The sequence below is a fragment of the Diprion similis genome, chromosome 10, assembly GCF_021155765.1.
Source record: "Diprion similis isolate iyDipSimi1 chromosome 10, iyDipSimi1.1, whole genome shotgun sequence".
In the NCBI taxonomy this organism is placed as follows: domain Eukaryota; kingdom Metazoa; phylum Arthropoda; class Insecta; order Hymenoptera; family Diprionidae; genus Diprion; species Diprion similis.
Window position 1 is genome coordinate 15,850,815 of NC_060114.1, and position 26,837 is coordinate 15,877,651.

At 41.2% G+C, this 26,837-nt stretch overlaps 1 protein-coding gene across 1 annotated transcript; it reads left to right on the forward strand.

Annotated features, from left to right (window-relative positions):
• Positions 1 to 5,805: 5,805 nt before the first annotated feature.
• On the forward strand, positions 5,806 to 22,202 carry LOC124411804 (homeobox protein OTX2-B-like). The gene is made up of 3 exons (XM_046891253.1): positions 5,806 to 6,209; positions 16,818 to 16,972; positions 21,340 to 22,202. Exons 1-3 carry the CDS (start codon positions 6,026 to 6,028, stop codon positions 22,057 to 22,059), a joined length of 1,059 nt encoding a protein of 352 aa, XP_046747209.1. The 5' UTR covers positions 5,806 to 6,025; the 3' UTR covers positions 22,060 to 22,202.
• The last annotated feature ends 4,635 nt before the right edge of the window (positions 22,203 to 26,837 follow it).

A 26,837-nucleotide genomic window follows, 5' to 3' on the forward strand; every position in this document is an offset into this window, starting at 1 on the left:
GCACAGGATAAAAAGGGGCTCAATTATCAACGCCGATTACACCGTTGCATCATGCCGACGACATTGTGTATACCTAATACGCGATAATTGATACGCTTAATTGGAAGATCGGGACGCTTATTCGAATTCCAGTAAGTAAATTTCTCAATTTCATTTCAGCCGGTAAGACAGTGATTGTCGAATGACCTTTTAACGCGGCGAGCAGATGATCAGACGTCAGACACGTGAGTCCGTTAAATAAGAATTTAGGGCCGTCAGTCGGCGTATCTCGATGCCTCGAGCCTCGCTATTCCTAGTTTGTTTAACCGTTTAGCACCTCGTGCCGTCAGCCAGCATATTCGGTTCCTCGTATAAGCCGTTTTTAAAGACTTCGCGTCCGGCTTACACGAGCCTCGTCACGAGTCTCCTCTCAACTCTCTTTCTCTCTCTCTCTTTCGCTAACTATTATCCAGTCGGCCAGTAAGGGCGCAATCGAGGACTCGCGTCGTATCCTTTACGAGTACGGCAGCGCCTCCAGATGTGGGCCGGACGTTTGGGCCCGTCGGCCATTCATGCCAACCCCCAGTCAGCTGGCCCAAAACCCCACCACTCAGCGCGGCTTCTGGAGGAGGGCGAAGGGCCCGGAAAGCTTATTAGGGCCCACGAGGTGGGGGAGACTAGCAGTTTGCCTCCGAGCCATAGAGTGCAAGGTGCCTCGACGAGTGATCAAGTTAACAACTTGCGCGTTACTTCGGCTTTCGTTTATTTGCTGTTCTTGCTTCGCGGATCGTCTTCGATATCGTTTACGAATCGCTCGTGAGTTCATCGGCTGCTCTAATAAGGATTTTCATCGATCAGTGAACAGGATTTAAAACCTATCATCGTTGCCAAGTTTTATTCCTTCGACTTTAACTATATAACTAACTAATAAAGTTATACGAATGTGGTGTATAAGCTTTTAGTGTTGTGTGAATAGTTTTTTCGCGTTAACTTGATTCATCTGTAATTTTACACTCTGTGAATTGTGCGACTAGACATGACTTCAAGGAATACACAAACGACTCGCAGTTCCGTACTCTGAAGACGTAAGTTTTCGCTGGTTTTGTTTTCTTTTTTTATTCTTTTCATCTTCGATGAAAACCGGGTGTTCCAAACCATTTTGACCGTCGACCATAATTTATTCGATGTGTTTTATAACGTGAAATGAAAATTTCTGCAGTGAGCGACGTGAAAACGTGCGACGAATTGGATCAGCCAGAAATTTTTCCGACTGAAGTGAAAAGCCGCGGCGATTTCGGTTTCATTCTTTGTACAGTATTGTTGGAAAAAAGAATGGTAATTTTTCTTATTGTCGTCCCGTCGGTCATGGGAGCCGCTGGAACGCGTTACCTTCAAAATCTCACGTTCCGTCGGGCGAACAATTGTTCCGCAGGCCGACGTTGCTCAGCGTCGCCGACAAACTCTGCGCCAAAGAGTTTTCACCCTGATCCTGAAAAGTAGATTTCGTTTTTTTTTTCAATTTCACCGATACTCTTGGTGACTTTTAGCGAAAGATCTTGAGCAGATAAGTAAATTAAACGAAAATACTTATCAGCTTGTCTCGTTTAATCGATACTATCTAGTTATATCTTCGTCAAGTGATCGTTGATCAACATGCGTTTTTTTTTTTCACTGGAATAAATTTTGTTTTTCTGTCTTTATAGTGTCTAGAAAACCGAAATTCTGTATTATAAAGAATCGTATAAATTATAAGTTGTATGACAATCGCAAGATTTTATTAGTTAGAAAATCACTCGAGCGATCATTTATTTACGCTATATATTTTCATGACTAGCGTTGTCAAAGGGTTATAATTATTTACCGTGAAACTTTGGTTACATGTTTTTTCCAAGAGATAATATGCCGGTATTCACGTACAAGTAAGAATAACTTTAAAGTGAAACACCTAAATATTCCACACTTTCATGATTGGAGAATGAAAAATGAATGATTTTCAATTTTTTAATCGGCATCATCTAGCGAAATGGACTAATATTGATTAGATTAATTAATTAGAGAATTTCCCATACATTTTCTTTTCTAAAACAGTAGTTCTTCAAAAATTTCTATCGCATTCTAAGAAAGTTAAAGTATACCCTTAATTTTTTCCTGATAGATCAGTCTCTTACATTTGAAATAATAACACATCAAAAAATCAGGGACAGAGTCGATTTGATCCAGCGTGTTCTCCATAGTCAAAAAAGTAGGTGTGTTCTCGAAGGGTTAAGATAGATCAAGTGACGGTAAACGTAGATCATCTTTCCGTCAATGAGGTGCCGACCTGAACTTGTCCGAACATGTTTGGATCGTTGAAGCCAAGACCGAAGGAGAGAGCTAGATTCTGGCATCAAAAAATGGCGGTTCCCGTTTGAAAAATCAAATTTGAACTCAAAATGACGTTGAATATGAGATTCAGGGTTAAATCAAAGGTCATCATTGAATCCGTTGTTAAAAATGACCCAAGATTGATCTATCGAATTGGTAATTTTTTTTTTTTACCGAATCCCGCCAGATTTCTAAGGGTTTTCATACTTTGCCTTCAGCTTGTATTTTCCCGCCAAATCACCGGCTAGAGTGAGAGGGATTGCCTGCAGCTGTTTTTCTCTCTGTCTTGTCAGGGCTTCAACTCGGCGCGCAGAGTCCGCACTTTATCTCTACAAGTCTATGTCACATTGGTCACATTGGCCAAGCTGCGCCATCCAGCGGTCGACGAGTAAACGAAATATCAAAGCGCGCGCGCCATCTAGCGGTAGGCAAGTCAAACGTCAAATCGAACGATTCGAATAAAGTCAGCTTGAACAACGTATAAATGAATAGAGAACAATCCTCAACTTTGCAATAGAACTACAACTGTGAAATATTTCAACAGAAATTTCCAGGACGAAGAAAGTTTAACGTATAATAAACGAGACAAACGTATTCTGACCGACGGCTCTGAATAATTCATTGTTTCGACAATGGCGGCGGTATAATCGGAAAATAGACATATTTAATAAACAAATACAAATCCAAAAAATCATATCGCTTGCATTAGCATGTTACGACATGTGAACATGTAATAAGTATTTTCTTTTCGTCTTGTTCCACCGAGCTTGAATTCCAAATTGAACACGCCATTGATGGAGAATTTAAAAAAAGCGAGGACAATATGTTTCCAATGATTTAAAAAAAAAAATGTGTCGGTATTCAACACACCAAACCGCAGCTCATCCATATTTTTCCCACCGCGGATTTATTCGTTCACATTATTGCGGTTTCTGATTCGTTTTGCCCGCGGATCCAGTCCTGTGGACAATAATTAATTAAACCTTGTCTAACGCAGTAAATTTACCTCTATATATCGAAATTGAAGTGTCACGCTGTGGCGAAACATCATCCGTCGGCCATTCACTGATAAGTGTGTAGTAATTACAGTATATCGGGATCCAGGGAATGACTAGGGTTGGAAACCTCAATCGGTACAGAACTTCGCACTCGCCGGCCGCGGCTGCAATCGGTTTAGTCGATAAAATCGCATGCATTTTCGGTGCGGCCATCTTTTCATCCTGCATTCTCCTTTAACACCTTCGTTCGCATTGACAACCTTTATTTCCCTATTTAACTTACTCTAATTTGAAATCCGAGCCTCACTCGAAAGTTTTTGGGCTCGCTGAATCCGAATTTGAAGTAAAAATTTTGAAATTCAAAATGGCGGACAAAAATCAGAAACTTTACTCTATTTAGATGAAAAATAATACTTCGAAATTTTCGAGGTCGCTGATTACGAATCTGAATACAAAATTTAAAGTTTTTTTATGGTGGATCCAATATGGCGGACCAAAGTGCAAAAAACAGGTACCAATATTTATCGAAATAAAGCCATTTTTTGCAATTTCGTCCGCCATATTGAATCCACCATTTTGAATTATTGAATTTCAAGTTCAGATTCGTAATCAGCATTTTCAAAAACCTCGAGTACAAGTTTTCAGAATAAAAAATTTTTCTGCCATTTTGGGCACTTTTTGTCGAATTCTCTCCGCCAACGAAGAGGTTAATTTCGATCCAAATTCACTCTAAAATTATTCGCCAAAACCATGCATTGGCGCCAGTCCGTTTTCCTTTCCGACTAACAATAAGCCAGAATCAATTCACTGCGGTAGGCACGTGAATTCGTTCCACCGATTCCATCCTGTTCTAGCCGTACGAATATCGATATATCCGAATGTGCATATCGTGCAAACTGTATGCTCATAAATAATAATTGCTCACGCGCTAACGTCGACGTATTTACGGTTAATAAATTCACCACGAGCGACGGGCGAACAGATAATTGAAAATTTTAACGTCAATTGGTCCAATGCTCACGTGCAGTTATAAGCACTCAATAACCCTTCTTTATACGATCCTGATTGAATATAAAATATATATGGGAATATAAGGATCGTAAGAAAACCTTTTTAATCTCAATTATCGATTGATATCGATCGATACTTGTGAGCTAGAGGAATCTAAAAAAAAACAAAATTACCCAATGTTGAAGAAATGATTGATCGAGCTGTCTCGATTTTTTTTAAATATCTTATATACTTATTTTGATATTGTAACGCGAGGAGAGGATTTAAAAATTTGTCGATACTGAATCTGACGTTTATAAGGTTTGAAAAAATTCTAAAAACCTGTAATATACAACATTTTTAATTCCTTTCAATACTCTCAGCATGTTATGCAAAAACTTTTTTGAATTTAATTGTAAGACGTATTTTTGAAACACTTATTGAAGTTATAATTGAATTCCACAATAATTAATTGAATAAATAGAATACGATTGTATTCTTAGCGATTCGACCGATCTTATTAACTCAATCGAATCGATCTATCTCTCTAGAAATGAAACTGTAGAATCACACTGAATCAGTAAGATGAAATAAATTCATTAATTTTCGAGAGCAAAGTTTCTTGTGCTTTCACAAGTATAACATAACGTACAAGAGGAATCATAATTTTGGTTTTAATAGAAATATCATGATTGTTCAATACTCACGGAAAATTTAAAAGAGATTTCGATCTACGATGAAGTCTGCAGCCTGTGACAACCGTTTGATCTTCTTCCAGCTCAAACTGCAAAAGACAAAGTTATTCGAATCCCAGTTATTTCACCAGTATCATATTTTAAAAAAAAATTATTCAGCTACAGTATAATTAAATCAGTAAAACGTTCCATTCAAGGCACATCAGGCCTCGAAAATAATGTTTGAGCTTTAAAAAATTCCTCAATAATTCCCTCGATTTCAGACGGAAAAGAATAAATTAGATTGTTCAAAATGATTTTGCGGTCGCCTGCTGAGGATATGAAAATGTCCAGTACGCAGTGCATAAATTAAAAAAAAAATTTCTTTTATACTTTGAAAAATTGAATCTCGTTCAATTTCGTATATTCAGATATGAAAAGTTCGTCACCTGCACAATTACATTCGTTGAGGGCACTTTTAGTTGAGGATTATCATTAATATATAATAAATATTTTTACTCTCGGTAATTGGTTAAAAACAATCGATCTAACAATAAACTGATGTCACGAGTAAATAAAAAAAATCAGATTCAGCATTGCAATAACAAAAAAAAAAAAAAAAAAAAAAAAAAATATATATATAGCAGGTACCAACAACTAAAATAACCAAATTCGAGGATTACTTTCATAAAATTTTCTTAAAATGTGGAATATTTCTCAGCGCAGGTGGAGCAGTACGAGACGTACTTCCCGACGAAAGGAGACGGTGCCGACGGGGAAGACGTCGACGCCGAGGTATCTTGCGGGCCAGGACCTCTTTGTTACTGTGAAGAGAACTTGGACCGGAGATTCGGTAACTGCTGCGTCAAGGACCGCGGCAGCGGGTCGTGGCAGAGCGACTCGCGCAAGGAGATCGGCATCGAACGGAACGAGGAGCCGCAGATCAGAAGCTGCAACGAGGAACGGCTCGACAGGGGAGCCGCAGCGGTGGCGGGGGACCTGGCGTGCCTCGCGGGCTACATGGCGGGCTACCTGAAGGCGGCGGGGGCGACTTGCGGCCCCACCGGAAGCCCCCAGTATCACCCCCACGGCCACCCCGGCATGGCCGGTCACCCACACCCAGGCGCTCCCCACCCCTTCGCCCTCGCCCCTCACCCACACCCTCACCCTCTGGACCACGGGCTCGCCGCGGCCTTTCCTCAAGGTGAGTCGATCCGCGTTACTATATGTAATATACCTGTATACTGGTCGTGGGAGAAAAGAGTCGTTGAAGAGTAACTAAATTTGTCGTCAAGGACGAAGAAGTGAATTTTTATTTGTCTCAATTTAAGATCTGTTGGTTGAAAAAAAATTTTGTTCGAATCTGATAAACAGATTTTCAATTCAAGATCTGTTGGTATGGAAAAATGTTTAGATGAAATCGAGTGAACAGATTGTCAATTCAACATGTGTTGGTTTAACAAAATTTAGTTGGAATCTAATACAGATTTTCAATTCAAGATCTGTTGGTCTAGCAAAATGTTTAGTTGAAATTCAGTAAATACATTGCATCTAGCAGAATGTTTGGTTGAAATCGAGTAAACACATTGTCAATTGAAGATCTGTTGGTATAAGAAAATTTAGTTGAAATCTACTAAACTTTTTGTTAGACCAGCAGATCTTGAATTGACACAAATTGATCTTCGCCGCTGGTGACCACACGTTTAGTTCATTCAATGACTTTTCTCTTTCTCTCTCAGTGTAGCTACACGTGTTTTTAGCGAGGGGGTATGACTTTTCGAGATCGTGAGCCATTTTACATGAAGCGATTTCTAAGAAATCGTTTGAAAATTACTTGAAATCGCTGACATATGCTTGAAATCGTTCGAAAGCCAGGCACAAATCCACTTGGTTTTCAACCAAATATACTTCGAATCGTGTCAAGTCGCTTAAAATCGATTGTCTGATTCAATGTATTTTAACTAACAATAAGTAAATATCATATAAGCACTTTTCAAATAATTAAGGCTCTTTGAATTACCGAAATATTTACTTTATTTGAATATCTCGGACTTTCATTTGTCCCAAAGATTTGTTTTCTTACAATGTTTTTGTTAGTTAGATGTCAGTGTAGTTGGTGAAAATTAAGAGACATACGAAAAACGTGATGGATTTTCCAATTGTTTATTCCAAAATTTTCTAGGAACACCTGAAATTCGTTTCTTTACTGTAGACCCACTTCGTCAGGCGATCAGTTAAATTCACGAAAATGAATACAGTGAAGAATCACTGAAGTAAGCAAATTACGTATGAACAAAAAATTAAACATACTTCTACGGAATAATAATCCATTTTGCTAAAAATTTCAACAAGTTGTAGAAAATGAATAATCAAATTTTTTATGAATATCGGAACAACGTGTAAATTCATATACGTGTACAAATTTTCGTACGATTATGATAATTTTGCCTCCGGTAATATGTCTGAGAATTAATTCCGTCGCTACCATGGATATATTTGATCGCTTTTCTGAACAGCGATTACATTGCTTGATCTCTTCGTTGTCCAACTACTACAAGTGAATAGAACATCTGCGGAGTGAAGAAGGATAGACGTGCATTAGTCCTTTCGGAATGAGACTTTAAACTCGTTTTAGGTATGCCTTTCAACTGTGATACGTTCTTTTTATTTCTTACAAAATAGCAGGCAAGACTGTACAAGTGTTCTTAGTTTATTTCATTGAATTGAAGTGTCAGGAACGTGCCAAATTTAGTTTGATTAATGAACCCTGGATTATATTATACACACGTACAAAAAGTACCGACGTCAAATTGAGAAAACTAACACCGAAACTTGACGATCGTACTTTTGTCTATCGTAACGAAGACCAGTATTTTAAATTCGCGTTTTAGGACTTCGGCTTATAGCATAGGTCTGATAAGGTATCTTCAGTACCTCCACAAGAATTTGCGTGGCCAGCAGTAGCAGCAGCAGCAGCACGCTGTCACATTATTGTTATGAACCTAATTGAAATCACATGACGCTTTAGGCATCGCACCAACTTATGCAAACACAGACACACACACGCAATACGCCCGTGCCTATTTGCCTGCCGTATTGATCACCTCGTGCGAATCGATGCATCGACTGAAGCCGTAGAGAACCGGGTAGCGCCGGGGCTTCTCGGTACCATTAGACTGCAGTGCTAACGACACATTGTAACGTACGTTTGTTTTGGTAGATGCCGAGGGTCGAGTCGCGTAGCGTCGGCGAAAATTACCGGTTCCCTCCGCCTCCGGCAGACGACTAACGATCTAGGCTCTAGCCACTTGAGAGGCCAAACTCCGATCCGAACGAAACTCGGTGGAAGCGTGTAGAATTGGATTCTGTTAACGGGTAATCAACCCTCACGTGCCAACGTTAGGTTATCACGGCAGATTCGTAAGAAAAAGCCTGACAGCAAGTGTAGCTAATTCGTTCCTTCTCTCATTCAGATCCATCCAACCAAATTTTCATCATTCTTGTACAGTCGACCGTCTGCAGAAACCGAGCAAACAATTCCCGGAACGGGAAGCTAACACAAGCGAACGCAGGAAGAATTCAAAAATTAAAAATTCACTTCCGCGTGTAAAAATGTGGGGAAATAATAATTGCCGAAGGTTCGTACAGTCGGAAACTTTACCTCACGAGCATTCCTCTCGGTGGTAATAAACCGTCATCTCTCTCCGTCGCTCACCCCTCTATCCCGCAGTTTGTCTCCCCGAAAAGAGAGACGCGGAGAACTCGGAGCACTCGGAGCACCCTCGCGGGTCTCCGAAGACGACGCGAGCGAAGAACGCGGGAGAGCCAGTTAAGCCGCTTACGGGGGTGGCGGCGGGTATGTACGACGTACCTTCCACCTTCCCACCCACATCTACGTATATCTAAGGTAGGGGGTGCACAGGGACGAGGACTGTGTTACACCCACACGCACAGACACGAGCGGCGTCACCGCCGATGTTGGTTCTCGTTTATACGCGCGTCTTCCTCCGCGTTCCCATGGAAACTCTCTTCGCCTCGATCCTCGTAGTTGCGCCTTCATAAATCCCCTGCCCATCCCCTTCGGTTATGCCCCCGTAATACTCGAGGAGAGAAACGACTCCGCGCGCTCTCATTCCGCTCCTCAAGCTTTCCAGACGCGGTATCAACCAACGTCTGTAGGAGATAAAAGGGGCGGACCAAATATCGCCCCGCAAAGGTTCTCCCGAAACATGGCTGCGAGAAATCGAGCGGACACTGAGACAGAATCCATAACCTATATTCGCAATACGTTGCACCGACAAATTTTATTCTACCTATACCTCTTTCTTCTGCGCTGAAGAAAAAAAAGAATTGCCTGCATCTGGGTATTTTGTTTTTATTTTTTTTTTTCTCGCCTAACACGAGCTTGACTTTTGAATTACAAGTTTTGTTCGTTTGCGGGTATATTTAACAATTTACGGGGATGAGAAAAATGAGCAAACGTCTCGGGCGGAAATTTCTTACTTAAAAAATGTTGATTTTTAAACACAATTAGGAGAGATTCGTTTTACGATGGATGAGACAGAAAATTTCGGTAAAAAGTATAATAAAAGTATCAGTTTTTTTTTTTTTTTTGTTTTTTTTTTTCTGAAATGATAATTCATTGAAAAGTCCACTTCTTGTGGCAGTTTTCGTTCCGTAAATTGACGCTTTATACGGCAGCGAACAAAGTTGCGGAATAAAGTCTTTATTCCGCAGTTTTGATGCGCAGTTCGAAGTGCGCATCCCAAACTGCCGAATAAAGTAGCTTCGTCGAACAGATCGCGACATAACCTCATTCTTCGTTTTGCTTTTCAATGCCCATACCGTAAAAAATATTGTATGTGGCATGCCCGTAAACCGTTTTTTGGCTCGAATAATTTCCGTACTCGGTTCCGGCTCGCCTTCAGCTCGTCCTGAAATCTTTATCCTTGCCAAAAAAAAAACAGGCGGTTTACGGGCATGCCACATAAACAGCTATTTCCGTATACTTCGTGTTTACAATTCGTAATTGAATAAAATTCGACCTCGTTTCACCGGAGTTTCAATTACACTCGGCAATTCGTACTCATCTATCGACGAGATCGAACGCGTATGTATACAAGCAGCGACGATGTAGACCTGTACCTATAATAACGAGGAGGGGGTGGAAAGTGGCGCGTGCACTCTGAGCAGCTATCCGTGTCATGCGGGGACGTACGAAGGCGTTGGACCCGCGATGTTTATTTTATTGAGAACGAGAGGGAGTCCCCGCGAGGCGGCCGTGGGGGAATACCGCCGTTGAGCACATAGCCGTGGGATTCCCCGCAGTTGGCGTAGTTTTCATTCCGCACACCTCTGCAGGCCGCAGCCAACTAACCAACGAACCCCGAGGGTCCCTTTTCGACGGGCACACCTCGTGTTTGTTGTTTCAGGGAATTGCCACTCAACCGTGCTACGAAATATAGTAGATATAATATAAGTTAGACGAAAAGTGGGTCTAGACTATTCAAGGAATATGAAACTGCTGATGGTTAGAAGGATTTTTAATTTTTCTTGGGTAAGACTTAGATGGAAGTGACAAGAACGGTACGTCAAAACTTTTCATTACTTGCGATTGCTAAAAGTTTACTACGAAATAAATAACTGGAAGTTTGGTTAGACCAAACGTGAGAGGTGCTTTTTACTTTGGACAGTACAGCCGAGTATACCTTGAAAGTTTGAAATCTTAATCATTCCAACTGATGGATAAAACAATTTCAAATCGAGATTTCGTTGAGAGGATGTTTTTGGGTCCGATAGAGGTATACAAAGAAAAAGTGAACAGATGTCAAGACGATAAATGAGCATTCGCTTCAGCCGAAGAGGCATTTCATTAATTTCATCTGACCAAAGTGAAGAGAAGAATAAAAATGAAAGTGTGTGTATCTTCATGTATGATCAATTGAACAACGAGAACAATACGCCGTTGCTACAAGGGAAGTAAAAGCTCATTGAAAGTTTCGAATTCACCCCTCTTCCCGGGGGCGAATTTCCGGTTGCACGCTCTGTTCGTGCAGGCGAGGGGTGATTCTTTTCTGCACCGTGGAGATAAGCTCGCACTGCTACAATGCCCGATATAACCCCGTCAGATCAAGCGCGTTCCAATCACTCAATTAGGCGTCAAGTTGGCGGCCACGTGCCACGGCACGCGACCATGATAGTTGACCGCGGAACCGCGGTTGGGGCCCGACAGGGCCCGAGGCGTCGAAGACGAGAACGACGAGGATGGAAAACGGAGTGCCAAGTCTCGCGAGCTAATTGCAGGATAAACACTCCGCGTTGAGTGAATAGTCGAGTTCCAGGCGCCGGATATCCTCCTCGGTGGAGTCGAAATTCCGGGCTTCTCCCACTTTTCGAATATGCCTACTCCGGTAACTTGACGCCCATGAGCCGATTAGGGTCCGCGTCTTGCTCGTGCATAGCTATGGGTTGTTGTCCAGCCTCGACTTCCATTCTTGCCGGTCTTCTGTTACCTCTGCATCTAGGGATCCGCTGGTAGGGCACTATGGTCCAATTTTTTCTAACGAAATTATCAACAAGTTTATATAAAAACACTAAATCAACGGAACTGTTCGCTTGGTGAAATCATCGATCACCTTTATCCGTTTTCCGTGAAATCACGTGAGATCACTTTCAATTTGGATCACCATCGTTTGAAACTATTTGCATAACCAAACTCGGGAGTGTAAAACTGCAGACGTTGATTTGAGCCGAAAGAGTCTAATCGCCATTTTGAATCCAGGAAAACCGAATGTTAACGATACATTTTCGCGTCGGATTTCCCCTTAGAGACATACAATTGTCCAGAGTCTGGTGCAAAGGTGGAAACGAGGCGAAGACTCCTTTCTTATTTCCTTTTTGTTTCCCGCGGCCTATGGATACGGAGTTGGTCAAATGTTTTCATAGCTGATGGCCTCTCGAAGCGTTGACAGCTCTCTTCTTTCTCTTCTCTTCTCTTCTTTTCTCTTCACTTCGATTTTCCCTCTCCTTTTCCACCACGTCCATGGAAAGCGGCACGTGCTGCCGTCCCACGCTTGCGCTTCAGGCATCATAATCTTTATCTCGCCTCTCTCCCTTTCTCCACTTCCCTCGTCACGAAACCCGAACCACTTTTCTCGCCTATGCACATTTTAGCTTTTAATTAATTTTCAATTCGACACTCGGAAGCCTCGCCGCGCACTTCTCTGCACTTCTCCTTTGCCATCATCGTCACCGCCAACAACTAAAATTCTATGAATAATCAAGCAGAAGCTGTACCCTGCCAAGGATTCATTTTATTGTTTGATGCATGAAGGTATAGCTGCGCGAACGACGAACTTAGAGAGGGACGGTGTAGCTTTAGTTCAACTCACGGGGGTGATAAGTGCTGACCCACGTCACGTCCCATGACGAGAGTGAGTCCCATCAGCTCGGATAGCTTTGGTAGAATTTTAATTCGCAATGCCACGATCTTCTTCCATAAGGATTTCACTTAGGGAACTAATATGATAACGAATAACAATAACGATAAAAATTATTGGAAAACTGGGTTGTAAACCACGTATATTGTGGTGAGGGTTGAAATCTAATACATCGTTCGGTAATTTATATCCGTCACTTTGTATAATACATCCTTACCGTAAGTTACACGGCTCGTTTGATCGTCAGCTTTTCCTCCCACCATCGTTTCGCAACCCTCTCCCGTAGGAGGAGGGTTGAAGCAGAGAGTGAGTGGAGCGAGTTAGGTGTTTCCTGCCGATGTACAGCCGGAGTGTCATCGTTAAAGAATTGCGTTAGCCGCCCATTAACTTCTGCATGGCTCTGTGGCGCGGGGTCTACGGGGCTCAGGGGGGGTGAGCCATGGCGCCGTGAAATCCAATAAACGAAAAAACGAATTCGCCATTAGCGAAACTCCGCACCACCGTCCGATTTCTCCTCCGCTCAAAGCTCAGTCCTCGAAATCACAGGGCGTCACGAAAATAAAAAATCAACCATAAAATTCACCAGTTGTTTTTCACCGTCGAATTGAGGTGGAGTGAAAATCCATATTCCGGTTAGTTCGTACGTCAGTCTGTATAAAATAAAATTGAAAAATCGCAGATTGCATATTTCGAAATATCAAGAATAATTCACGAGACCTTTGACACTATATTCTCTGATGAATAAAGACCCCGGATAAAAATTAAATGTCAAATTCGAATGTTTATACTTTTTGTATAATCGTAAAATATCACGTTTTTTACGAAATTATCTTTCAAATACGTCGTTACACTCACCAAGTTTTGACTTCCGCATTACAAAGCCTAGAAAAATTCCACTTCAAATCCTTGCGACTTACTCCCTGTACCAAGTGTGCAAATTTGGCAATAGGTATACTGATATAGATGTAGGTGTAACCTACAAGGGCGATGGGAGGGTGGATATATAACCATGGAAGTCGGGAGTCGCGTCACCGTATAGCCTCGGTAACCCCAAGAGCCGAGATAATAAATCGAATGATACTTGGCATCCCGGCGGGTGTTTGCCGACCCATTACGGCTGCTTAGCCGGGCTACGTGGCTGCACGGGGTGAAGTGAAGACCTCGCTGTACTCCACGGCTGGTGCCTACCAACCCGTGCAATGATTAGATGAGGACACCCTCCTCCACTTATCGCCTGCACGGTATAAATATATTTATTGGATTGAGCTGGGTATGCAGGGTGGGTATGGGTGGCGTGTTGAGTCGCTGAGATAGTGGAACAGCAGAAGCGACTATTGGGTACCCGAAATCACTGCAGTGATATGTGACTTCTGTAAGACCCCTGAAAAGCGATTAAGTCAATGATGTGATAGTCCAGTTTAAAATTCTTGGTCATTGTAGATCCATTTCCGTAATCCATCGGAGGTTTAAACGGTACTGTCGAATAGTGTTTCGAGTGGTTTTGGAGAAGTTGAACGTCCATTAATTAGAATTCTCAACAGTTTGATTTCATTAAACGGATCAATATTTTCGAAAGCATGTTCTCGATGGGACGAAGAGTACCATCGAGCCTGTCTTACGTTCAATCTGGAACCATGGTTTCCACCAAAACGTTGAAACCGCGATTTTTCAACGCGTCGTTGAATCCCCAAGTCCGCAAACGCTGACTCCTATAGCTAGCACTCTAAAAAATTGGGTTGGGTCAGGTTAGGCAAGATTAGATTAGATAGCCGGAGGCGCTCGGCCTCGACTCGGGAATCCGGTAGCTGCCAAAGGCGTCGTTAGCAACAGCTCACCGACGCTATACGCCCACCGGGTAAGCAATCAACTGGACAGAGGATGAAGAGAGCCGCGAGTCGACGAGGTCCAGAAAAGCCACGGAGAGAGATAGAGAGAGAGAGGAAAACAGGAAGGTGCAGTAGCAGCAGCAGCACCAGAGACCCGGTCGTTGGATCGTAGATCAATGACGCGGCGCCCGCGCCGTACTTCACTTCGTACCAACTCGATGCTGCGTTTCTTCCTCGAATAATACCGACACATGTACAGAGTTTGAATACACGGGTGGTAGTCCTCGGTAGAGTCATGCATGTAGATTGTGGCCGTAGGTACGAGGGACTCGCGTGTGGCAGCGTACATCAACGCGACGCTCCTTTTTCTCTCTTCCTTATTCTTCTTTTTTTTTTTTTTTTTTTTTTGAGATCCTAGAAGATAAATGTACCCAGTCGTCTCCCCCCGCCCTCCAGACTATCTTTATCCCTCTCTCTCTCTCACTCTCTTTCGACCTGTTATATCTAAGACTTCTGAGAGGATCGGTGAGGAGTTATCCGGGGCGATCATGCCGCGGAGGTTACTCGACCAGTTCGTTAGGCGCGAGCGGCGATTGTCGTCCGATCCCGAAAAGGAGGCCCGAGATGACATCTCCACCTTATGGCTGTCGAGTATATCCGCCACTCCTCTTCTGCTGGCTGGCTGACTGGCTGGCTAGGCACTCGTGAACCTAACCACAAAACCTAGTTCCCTCCCGTCAACTCGCCTCGGAACCTCAGGCGTAAACGAGGAGCCAGTCATGGACTCTACCATCAACACCAGCAGCAGCAGCAGCAGCAGCAGCATCGGCAACATGGCCGCTACCAGAGACGTCGATTCGATTCGGCTATCCAACTCTCGGGAGAGCCGGCGTTAATGCCCTACCTCCGAAGATACATGCGTGCATTATACAGCGTGTATTCCTCCATCCTAGAACACATCGCCTGGTGTATATAATACCTACAGTATGTACGAAGCTCTCTCGGTAGCTGCCAAGCTTTGTTCCAGAAAATATACCCCTAATTATGCTTCGCGGTTGAAAACGAATATATTCAAAGACATTTTTGCGTCTAATGGTCGCGAGACGGTTGAAATAGAACAGAAGCTCTTACCTTCCTCTTTCACATTCACATTCACATTCACATCGTCGTCGTCGTCGTTAAGGTCCAGAGAAGTTCAAGCGGCTGTGAAAGACCAGCTACTAATAAACCAAATCGGAGTTATTACGCTCCGGGGAGCAACTGTGCTCCAACGTAAGCAGCAATTCTGGTGTAGGTTGTTGGAAATTTATCAGTCATATACAGGGAACGAAACGTTGGATTAGCCTCGAAGTCACATGTAAATACAACGCAACAGTCTTGTTTCTCATGGTCGTATCTCACGAACCCTAAAGTCGATTCGTACTTCACTTCTACGGTCATTATACTCCATCAGTGGCCATAAATTTTCCGTTTTAACAAAGCCGGCTAATATCCATATACATATCTCGAAACAAACAAGATTGCACAGATTTGCACGGTCTGACTATGCATCTCACATCTCTCTTTCTCTGTATGTCAGATGCATTCGCCAAACAGTTTCAAAGTTTCCGCTGCACCATGACAGTTGCATCACTCGAGCCATCAGGCATGATAGCAAGTTGAATCTCTCCTCTTCGCTGTAGCTGGTCATTCGTTTTTCTAGTTTCTTTTCTTTTCTTCTCCTTGTTTTATATTGCACACGTCACAGTGTGCTGCTGCATTGTTGCAACGAAAGACAGCTGAAAGCGGATCGGTTCAGTTCTCGTATCGCGTCGCTTGCGTTGCGACGCTTTCTCTGTACAACGCGGATGGTTGTGTATATAGTATATTCCAGGCGTCGTCCCTTTTCCCCTTTCCATCGTCCCTCGCCCTCTCTCGCTCTTTCCTCTCCCCCCCCCCCCCCCCCATTTCACCCCTCTCTTCCTCTCCCGGGTAAGCGGATTACGTTGGTCCTGAAACGAGCCAAGCGAGGCTTGATGGCACGAGAGGAGGGCTGCTCAAAATTACGCTATCGCGGACTCGCAACGCTCCCGAACCAGCCTCCCCCATTTCACCTCCCTCCCTCCCTCCCTCTTGCCACCCTTATACGGCTCTTTGCCATCCAACTGCCTACCACCACCCGACCCGGCCATCCTGTTCTCCTGAAAACCACTCGTTGCCGACGATGTCCGGACGACCGGGTCGCGTTTCCAACATAAAATATTACCGAGACCTCATAACTACTCTGATGCTTGGATGCCGCTATGTCCTCCTATCGTCTCTTCTTTGACGTCACGTTCACGTTATAGATAGGAACTCGTGGATGTAGTCCCGGTTGTCTCTCGCTCACGTCACGTGAGTCAAGCTCGTGAGCTTGATTTCTGGGATCTTGGGACCATGAAGGCGTTATTGGTTGCGGGTTGAAAACTAATTGTACCGTACCTTGTGTATTTGAAACATGAGATCCAACGTCGTCGAACAACATTGGCGGCAGCTTTTAACCGTATGCGTTTTTTCATCATCTTTCAGGTATGAACCAGCGCAAGCAGCGTCGGGAAAGGACAACGTTCACTAGAGCACAGCTTGACGTTTTGGAAGGCTTGTTCTCCAAGACGAGATATCCGGACATATTTATGCGCGAAGAAGTCGCTCTCAAGATCAACCTTCCAGAGTCCAGAGTACAGGTAATTAAACTTTAGCACCCATCGTTGATCTTACGATTTAAGCACAGGAATTACCATCAATATACGTAACTCGTAATCATTATTTATCATACGCTACGCGATCATTGAACAAATCTTCCAATTACTTGAAAAAGAATGTTACTTAATTGGTCATGAGATGTCATTGGACGGTTCACTTTGCCATCTTTAGAGATCATTTCTATTGGGATGCTCTGATAAGTCCAATCTTATCTTTATTCATCTCACATAAAACTGAGATCTGATTAACCGAGAGAGATACGTGTGTGAAAAATTTGATTCACTTGACACATATTGTTGGTATAAAAAAAAAAGTAGTATTCGAAAATTATTATCATACTCTAGTGCATAGATTCATATAACTTCTCTATATACTTGATACCTACACGTATATCGTTGGTGTATCTATATATATATATATAATATATATGTATAAATATACGATGACGCTCTTCTGCGGCGCCGAGCATCGCGACGCTTCGTGCTTCCGCAACGTTTACCGAGATTTAAGGTATTTACACGACGACAACGACGATGATGGCGAAGCGGCCGTCATACACACCCCGGCAAACCGCCTTTGTCAATGTCATTGTCACACTGCTGCTAGTTCGCTACGATGCCATTGTCGCGGTTACTCGAGGCTGACACAACCCCCGAAAATAAATCCATACCCTAGTATGAGCCACTACATATTTACTCGCGCGCACACACATTCTTCTTCTACAGAGATACAGTTTTCCTGTAATATATTGAACCAGCTCCCATCATCACCGTATTTATTACCGACCCCCCCCCCCCCCCCCTCAATTCACCGCACGTTGCATCTTTATTTTCGTTTACTATTTTACGATATGCACATTGTTGTTGGGGGCATGTGTGTCGGTTCACACTGTTAAAAATTTCTGCACGGAACTTCCTACACTTCGTTGAAAATTTTATTCGGCTATTTACAAGTATAATAAATTTACTAAAGAAGATACGATTGAGTAAATTCAAATTACTTTTTTTTTTTTAGTGTGTTTTTCCTACTAGTTAGGATAAAAAAAATTTCAATCTAAACTCAAGACAAATAGTCACAGCAATTTACGTCGTTGCAGAGAATTTGTAAATTTTTAACCTGATTTCGTAAATTTACAACTCTTTTGTATACAGTATAAAATATCTAGTAAATTCACAATAATTTTTAACAATGTAAATTCATGTGCACAAGTCGTTTGCTGTATGCAGTCTCCTCTGTGTTTAGAAATTATTTATACTTTTAATGCTTATTCTCGACGAAGTCGTTACGTCAAGTTAAAAAAACAAATATTGTAGAAAATTATTAGCAATATGGTGTTGATCTCGTTAATCCAAATACCCACGCATCAATTGTGTATATAAAAAAGCAGATTCCGCTCTCGCGATTTACTCTAGAGTTATATAAAATATGGTGTTTAAGGCACAAAAAAGTACGCGCGTTATACATTCGGCGAATCTATCTCGCCTCTCGTCTGCTAGGCAGAAATGATTTCGCTACCAGATTACGATCACCGCGTTATTCCCGTCGGCACAACGCGAGAACGTAGCAGCTGCATCGCGGCATGCTTGATGAACGAATGTAACTAAGCGTATTCATTCATCCATTGAGATTCGCAATCGAAGGTATCACGTTTTCAAATCCATTTAGATATTTATACATCGATTTTCAACCGTGGGTGACTCCTGTCCGGGGATAAATTTCATTAGTCAATAATTCCTGGTCACGCGTCGGATATAAGATTCATGTTTTTTTTTTTTTTATTTATTTATTTCTTATCCCTCGACACGCATGAAAATCGAGTAGATTTTTAAAATGTTTTTTCATCGCGCGGAAAATTTTCGCATAGAAAAAAAGATCGTATCATACGGTGTGATTATCACTTAGTTATAGGTTTGAAATTTTAAACGATGGAACGAATAGATTTTTTATTTTTTTTAGTTCTAAACAACACGAGATCTGATTTACATTTGTTCCAGAGTAAAACGTTCAAACGAAAAGATGTCTGTGAAATCAGATTACGTGGGTATATTTTTGACAAAAGGATAAAGAGCATTTCAAGAACCGCGCGGATTCCAAAAAAAAAAAAAAAAAAAAACAGCCAAACCATATTCGTATGGTAAGAATTGGGTGTATAGGCTGACGTTTGCGACGGACGAGCGACGGTATGCTAATGAAATAAAACATCCAAGATCGATCCTGCCAGCTGCGATCATTTACGCGAGACAAAATTTCTGCACCGTCCTTGCGGCCTCTGTTTGGTATGGATACACACGCCGGCACGCGGTTGGTTTGTTACACGTTGCACGGGAATCGTTTTGCTGGATGTAAACCAGATGGTGGTGCAATTTGCACCTCAGCGTGCAAACACAGCTTCCCGATGATGCCGGGGCCCCGCAGGGGGCTCGACACCCCATCCCAACGTCGATCCGACGGGACCCTGGCTATGCCTTTCAATTTGAACTAGGGGTGTCACTGGGTAAACACGGGGGCAAACGGGGTGCTAATGGCTCCACTCTCACCTCTCTTCTTCGATCTCTTGCGGTTACTATACGGCTCTCGGATATTTCTGCAATACGGTGTGATTTTTTCTCTCCAACGAGAAAGAAATTTTCAATCAATTTTTTGTCAGGTCTAATTTTGTTCACTTTACTAAAAATCTCAATATCGAATGTTTTCTTTCTCCTATCCAGAGGCATATTTATTTTCGATTACCGTGAAATACAAAAGTATCCATGTTTATCGCAACTTTTCCCCTCAGTTTTAAACAGCTGTGTCCGATACGTCATAAGCGAGGTTAAAAAAGGGGAAAAAAAAAAAAAAAAAAAAAAATCTGGACAAATAACAGTTATACAAGGCGACAAGAAACGCGGGGGAGCTGCAACTGCAACTGCAACAGTAGGATTTGCCGTTGAAGAATCGAATCGTTGAACGAAGGGGCGCGTTGGGTATAGTTTGGACATGAAAACGGACAGGTATATACGGGGTTCGGCTGTACGCGAAGCAAACGCTGTTTCCGCATGTATGGTTAATACAGAGATTCATGGGGCCACAGGAGAGGAGACCCCTGGCCACATTGTGCGGGGATTACCGAGGCGTGCTCGGGCGCAACGAGGGTTGCGGCCTTCCAAGGGGAATCGAGCCTAGCACCGACATTCGCCGTCGGCTTTCAGCCTTAGTCTGCCTGCCTTCTCTTTCGTGTTTGTTGTTACAGTCGGCCACATCTATGGTGCCCCGTCCCCTCGAGGGCGCGCAGATCCCCTCTCCCCTTATCCTCCCATTCCATTCCGTTCCGTTCCATTCCGTTCCGTTCCGTTCCGTTCGTTCCCTACGTTCAGCGCCGTTTCCCGAGGGGCAGCGGCAGCCTCTACGGCACCCCGGGAATCGCCCCACGCGCATGCATCGTAGCTTGTACCTCATCCCATACCGAGAACTTGTTATTGTTGAGATTTAATGAAATGTTACGCCCGCCCGGACCCGATTACTTTTTCATTGCCTCGATTAACGCTCCCGCTTGTAAGACCGAGACCGCGAACCGATCCCTAGGGAATTTTGCGAGGCTTTCTCTACAACCGGCCTGTTATAAATATCGTTATAGGGTATGGGAGGGGGGAGATATACTCATTTGTAAAAATACTTACACGTACGAATTTCAATACATCTGAAACTGATATGTGTACCGGAATACGCGAACTCTTTATTCATGTTCAATGTCATCATAATGCGTTTTTTGAAATCAAAACTGATTTCACTGATTAATGGATTTTCATTTACGGTGACGACGTTCGGTTTGTTGTTGACCGTTATTTGCGAAAATAAATATCTCTTAGGAGGAAGTTTTCATTTTTGCTAAACAACTCTAACTTTCGATGGTGCAACAGATTTTTTTCAAACCAAAAGCAGTTCGAAAGCAGAAATCTTATATATATACATCAGAGTGTTTAAAAAAAATCATCATTTTGTTAATGATCTAATATTGTTTTGAACAATTTAATGGTTGCGGCTTGATAACTTCGAAACAGCTCGCCTTACGCAAATCTTCATTCAGACCTTTTTTATAAAGCGTTTAATTTCCTACAAAAATCTAACTCGCTCATTATTGTACAGTGATTAAGCACACAGTGAGAAAAAAATTTTCCCATATTATTTTAAACAAAAATAGAAAATTGAGAATCGCCATATTCTAACAGAGTCTTTGTTTAGGGCTACTCCAACGATTTCAAAACATTCTTTGAAAAAAACAAAAAAAAAATGATCGATCTATTTTCAATCACTCTAATACACTCATATACATCACCCACCCTAAACACCGTTGAAAAATTTCTGTTTTCAGGTGTGGTTCAAGAACCGTAGAGCAAAGTGCAGGCAGCAGCTGCAACAGCAACAGCAAACATCGCCGCCGAAGGGTTCGCCGAGAAATCCGCAGCAGTCAGCCGCGTCGCAGAACGCTGGTAGCAAGCTGTCGTCTTCAGCGTCGGCGTCGAGTCGCCGATCGTCGCCAGGGTCGCCACCCCGCGGCAAAGAGCCACCAGCCTCGAATTCCCCGCTGCTTACAAACACTTCGTCGTATCCAAGGCTGGGGGCGACACCGACGGGAGGCAGCGGCGCCAGCAGCGCCCTCACGACACCATCGCCTCCGTTGACGCCCGGCTCCAGCCAGCTACCACCGTCCTCCTACCCGCCACCGATGAACCAAATCCACCACGGAGACTACGGCTTCCCCTGGAGCTCCGCGTCGCCGGGGTCCGTCAACCCAGGACAGTGCTACGCTGGGCAGACGGCCTACAACGGTTACCAGAACACCTACGTGCCCTCGGAGTACTACCACCAGACCCAGATATCCCAGATATCGCAGATGCACCACAGTCCGCAGTCCAATTTCCACCACCACCCCCAGTACCACCACAACATGTCGCTGGCCTCGGGGCCCATGTCCCACATCGGGGGTGCAGGGGCCCACCTGAACCCAGTCCCAGGTGGCACCGAACTCCACGGCATACCGACGTCCTCCGACTACATTTTACCGGACCAAAAGTACCAGGCAATGGTTTAGCCCCGCGCCGATCGCCAGTCCAGCCTCTTTTACGACACGCACCGCAATCGTACGGCTCCTGATGCTAACTGCGACCATGCTTCTAGGATTAATTACACCGACGAACTCGACGCGGAGATTATCGACCATGACAACTGAACATTTTTAGCCCCATAGTCGAGATTGCGGAACGGAAGATGAACGCTGGGTGGAAATGGAAGGGGGGGAGGGGGTTGTGTGTGTGTGTGTGAAAGGGGGTTGAACGAAGAATTTGGGAAACGCGCGGGGGGCCTCAGAGGCTTGTTTATTTTCCTCACTTCACTCCAGTTTTGGCCTATTTTTCTTTTCTATATACATGTATTATACTTTTACAAAGCGGTAAGTCAGATAATTGATTGACAAACTTTTTCTTTTTCTTTTTTTTTCTACATTGTTTTTTTTTTTCTTTCTTTTCTTTCACTATTCTTTAAAAGCCTTCGTCCCGTCGCGCTTGCTAACCTACGTATTACCTGTCCGATCACTGGAATCATTCGCTGCAACGACGACATCTTGTTTTACATTATCTCGCAAGATAAGTTCTGTTAGAAAGGATTTCGCGTGACGATTGATTTGTTTATTCTTTTGTTCGTTTTTTTTTTTTATTTTTCTTCTTTTGTTTACCTTCCGTTTATCCCACTTTCTTTCACCCAATTCTCGTCGATCTACACGGACGACAACACGACGCCACTCTGATCCAGGAGCTCATTCGTTTCTCGTAAACGCGAACCAATGAAGGAAATGTGAAAAAAAAAAACTTGAAAAAAAGAGAGAGAAGAAAAAATGACGCTTAAATTATCAAATTTTAGGTTAGCTGAGGCGGCAACAGTGTTTTAGCATTTTATGATAGATTCCATTTGTGTAGATATGTGTTTGTATGTGATTGACCGAGTGTTTTTAATGATTCTATTATAAACAGCCAGCTCTTATCTCCTAAATTCCGACGGTCTAAGTGACGTTTTTTTTTTGTTTCTCTTTTTTCTCGTTTTTCTTCTTCCTTTGTGTTATTTATTTATTTGTTTTTTTTTTTTTTTTTCATCATTGGTTTTCACAAGTAACTATAATTTCTTTTTCTTTCAAACGATCAGAGTGGCGTTTGTGTGCTTTACGCGTTTCTAAATGAAATTATTGAGTCGTCGTCGTCGTTGACGGGCAAAACCTCTTCCCGATCCCCATGCAGCAATATAACAAATTTTACACGATATTACTATGTATTTATTGGCAAATGTTATCCCAGCTATACGTATATATATAGTTATTATATCATTGTGAGCATATGAATAATGATATGATTAAGAATTGGGTAACGAACATTACTATCATTATTATTACTATTATTCCCATTATTACATTGTCATTAAAAAAAAAAAAAAATTATCAATATTATAAATATATATAAATATATACCTATATATATATATATATATATATTATATTTTTTTTTCTCACTCTTCTATTACCGACTTTATCGAATATTCATATCAAAACTTTCGGCCAGTTATACAATCTTGCCGATATCGTAGTACCTACTCACCTATCTACCTACCAATCGAACCACACACCGGCTGACTTGTAAATAATAATTATAAATGTTAGTCAGGATAGAAAATGCAACAAAAAATGAAAAAAAAAAAATGAAAAAAAAATAAATAAATAAACGAAAGGAGAATTGAACGAGGACGAGCTAATAATCGAAAAAAAGGAATAAAAAATTAATACATCGTATAAAGATAACCGCTCGAGGAGATTCCTCAAATTCATGAAAAACGATACAAAGGTACGACATACTACGATTGTTATTAGTGTAATTATTAGTTAGTATTATTCTTATTATTATTATTATTATTATTTTACAAAATTATCACTATGATTGTCATTATTATTCTATTATGATTTTCAAATCGTCGGCGTCGAAAGTACGAAACGTAATTCGATAACCGTGTGTCATAATTCTGCAGAACGGAGATCTAGGACCAGCGAACTCGATCACCGTCGTGCAGAGATCGTGCAGTTTTTTCACAACCGAGGGACGATAAACAAATATTACGTTGTATTGACGACGATGAGGAAAACAAAAAAAAAAAAAAAAAAAAAAAAACTGTGCGAGAGCAAAGCAACACATCGACTAAAAGTAAAACGATGAAAATATTTCATTTTGAATAATCAGTATATGAATGAGAAAATCGGTATCAGGATTAAAATTAACGATAATAATTTTACCGTAGACATCGATATCTGTATATGTAAATAATACGAAACTCAGTCACTCGATTTAGTTATATTTCAATCATTCAATATAACGTCTGGATAAATTTGAGAAAAAAGTATGAAAATCCATTTGGTTATACGAACGGCTAAAGGTATGTCGTATGTATATGATGAGTATGGCTTATATCTCCGCGTGAAAACGCAATACGTAAACGAGAAAGAAAAAAAAACAAAAAAAAAAATTTATTATTCTAATTTTGGTGCAATTTTTTTTTTTTTTTTTTAACTGTGATTTTATATTCAAAGAATACGTGACTACAAAACCTCACAAATTAAGTTATTATAAACGATTCTTTCCGCCGAGTTACGGACTTTCTCTGCTGTCTTGGCTGCAGTTTTTACAAGAGAAAGAACAAAAAAATCAATAAACAAATAAATTTAAAAAAAAAAAAAAAAAGAAGACATTTCTCACCGTATGTACATTTTCCCGAATAACTCGAGAATAATTGAATTTTTCGAAGTTTAAATATACACATCGTCATACGAATTCAAAAACTGCTGATAATTCTTTTTTTTCTTTTTTTTTTTTCTTTTTCTTTCTTTCTTTTTTTTTTTTTTGTCGATCAATGACATATTTTGAGAGCTTGATTGGTCGAAAATTGATATTAAACTTGCACTCGTTAATTATCGTAGAAATTGATAGCATTTTAAATAACTGTGTGATCGTTGGTAGGCTTTGACTGAATGATTTTCGAGTTATTTTGGAAAATTTTATCGAAAATTGTCAATAATTTCTTTCTTTTTGTTTTTCTTTTCTTTTCTTTTCTTTTCTTTTTCGTTGAATTAATGAAAACGCTGTGCAAAATTGGAGAACAATCGTAAATTCTAAACCTTGGATATTTCGCGTTTTCACGTGGGAAAAAAAAAATCGTGTTTACCTGTTACGATAATTAATACGATTATTATACGTACATATACATATTATTAATACCGATAATAAAGTCAGGCGTATAGTAGGTACGACATAAGAAGGGAAAAAACGATAAGAAACGAAAAGTTTGTAATAATACCTATAATATACTACACGCATAATGTATAGGTAAGGAGAAAGAGAGAGATTACCAGATTAATACGACCACACACGCCATTGTAAATAGTCTTATACGTACGTGTAAGATAAAACGCATATGTAGTATATATATAAGAATATATTATTATATTATGAAATAGTAATAATAACGATGATTTTACGCACCATTTGCGATTATTAAAACTGCGTTACGCGAAGAAGACTTGTAAGAGACAGAGTTACAGGAGACGGAGAGTAAGGAGGGAACTTCTGAAATAAGGAGTTCATCGAAATGGAATGGAAATAAGTGCTTAATAACCGAAGTGAGAGAAGGAAAAAGGAAAACTTGAGCTAAGAAGAAATGGAATTACGAACTGTAAATAATAATTATCATTATTTGAATAATAAAACATCGCATATTAATACTCAGAATTTATTTAATTCTACATTCACCTGTTTTATTCAACATACGATTTCCCATCATCCTTCTAATTTGATTTAAGTCGGTTATTGCCCGGAATTTTACGTGATAAAGAAAATTTTTATCATTCTCGTCAAGTCTTATTCAATGTAATAACTTTTTTTTGTATTATTTATTTAATTTTGTTTTGTTATTAATTATTCGCAAAACATCGCCGACGAAATCCGACTGGAAGACCCGAAATTTTAATCGCGAGTTGAAAAATTCAATTCGAATTGAGGAAAAATATAACGTAAAAAAAGTCAATTTGAACCAATTTATTTTTGTCGACGAAAAAAAGTAAACTTATTACCTCAAAAAATCGTTTCTGATTTCCATGATAGGAAAGCGACATTTTAAGTTTTTTTTATGACCAAATTAAAAATGACATTTCCAGGTTTTGCAGATTTTCCAGGTGTGTGGCCACCCTATTAACCAATAATGGCGTCGAAAAATGAATATATAAGGAGCTGATCGTATACTGAGGTAAATTCTAAGAGGATCAACAGCAAATAAAAGTTTCCGAAAGCTTTTAGGCATCTGCTTCGTTAGGTGAAGTTAAAATATAAACTGTAAAATGAGATAAAAACAAAAACACTTTTATCCGATTAATCGCACGTTCATCTCAGATTATCTCCATTGTTAGAAAATTTGCAAATAGCTAATTCGCGGGGAATGAAAATGGACTATACAAAAGACTCTCAATGGAATGTCACTATAATAACGTAAAAACCGATTGACGTTTCGGTCCTGAGTCTCTCCTCGGAAGAAATTTCTTCATCTGGTATGACTATGGAAACTCATAAGGACAAGGAATTTTGTTAATCGGAATATTACTGGCGCAACGAGTTTTTTCTTTTGTCTCTTCCTTATGATGGATATATCTGCACGTTTCGGAAAATTCTGTGCAATCTGTGTTTCTGGTCATTTTCCTCACATGGTGTTTAAATAGTATCTTTACGGCATAGGCATTGAAAAGTACACTTTTTGTGGCAGTTTTCGTTCCGTAAAGTGACGATTTATACG

What these genes read in the sequence shown, in the direction of transcription:
- LOC124411804 (XM_046891253.1), top strand. Translation starts at nt 6,026, where the DNA reads ATGGCGGGCTACCTGAAGGCGGCGGGGGCGACTTGCGGCCCCACCGGA. An exon ending in CGCCGCGGCCTTTCCTCAAG is followed by an intron (nt 6,210 to 16,817) that starts GTGAGTCGATCC and finishes ATCATCTTTCAG; the next exon opens with GTATGAACCAGCGCAAGCAG. An exon ending in TTCCAGAGTCCAGAGTACAG is followed by an intron (nt 16,973 to 21,339) that starts GTAATTAAACTT and finishes TTCTGTTTTCAG; the next exon opens with GTGTGGTTCAAGAACCGTAG.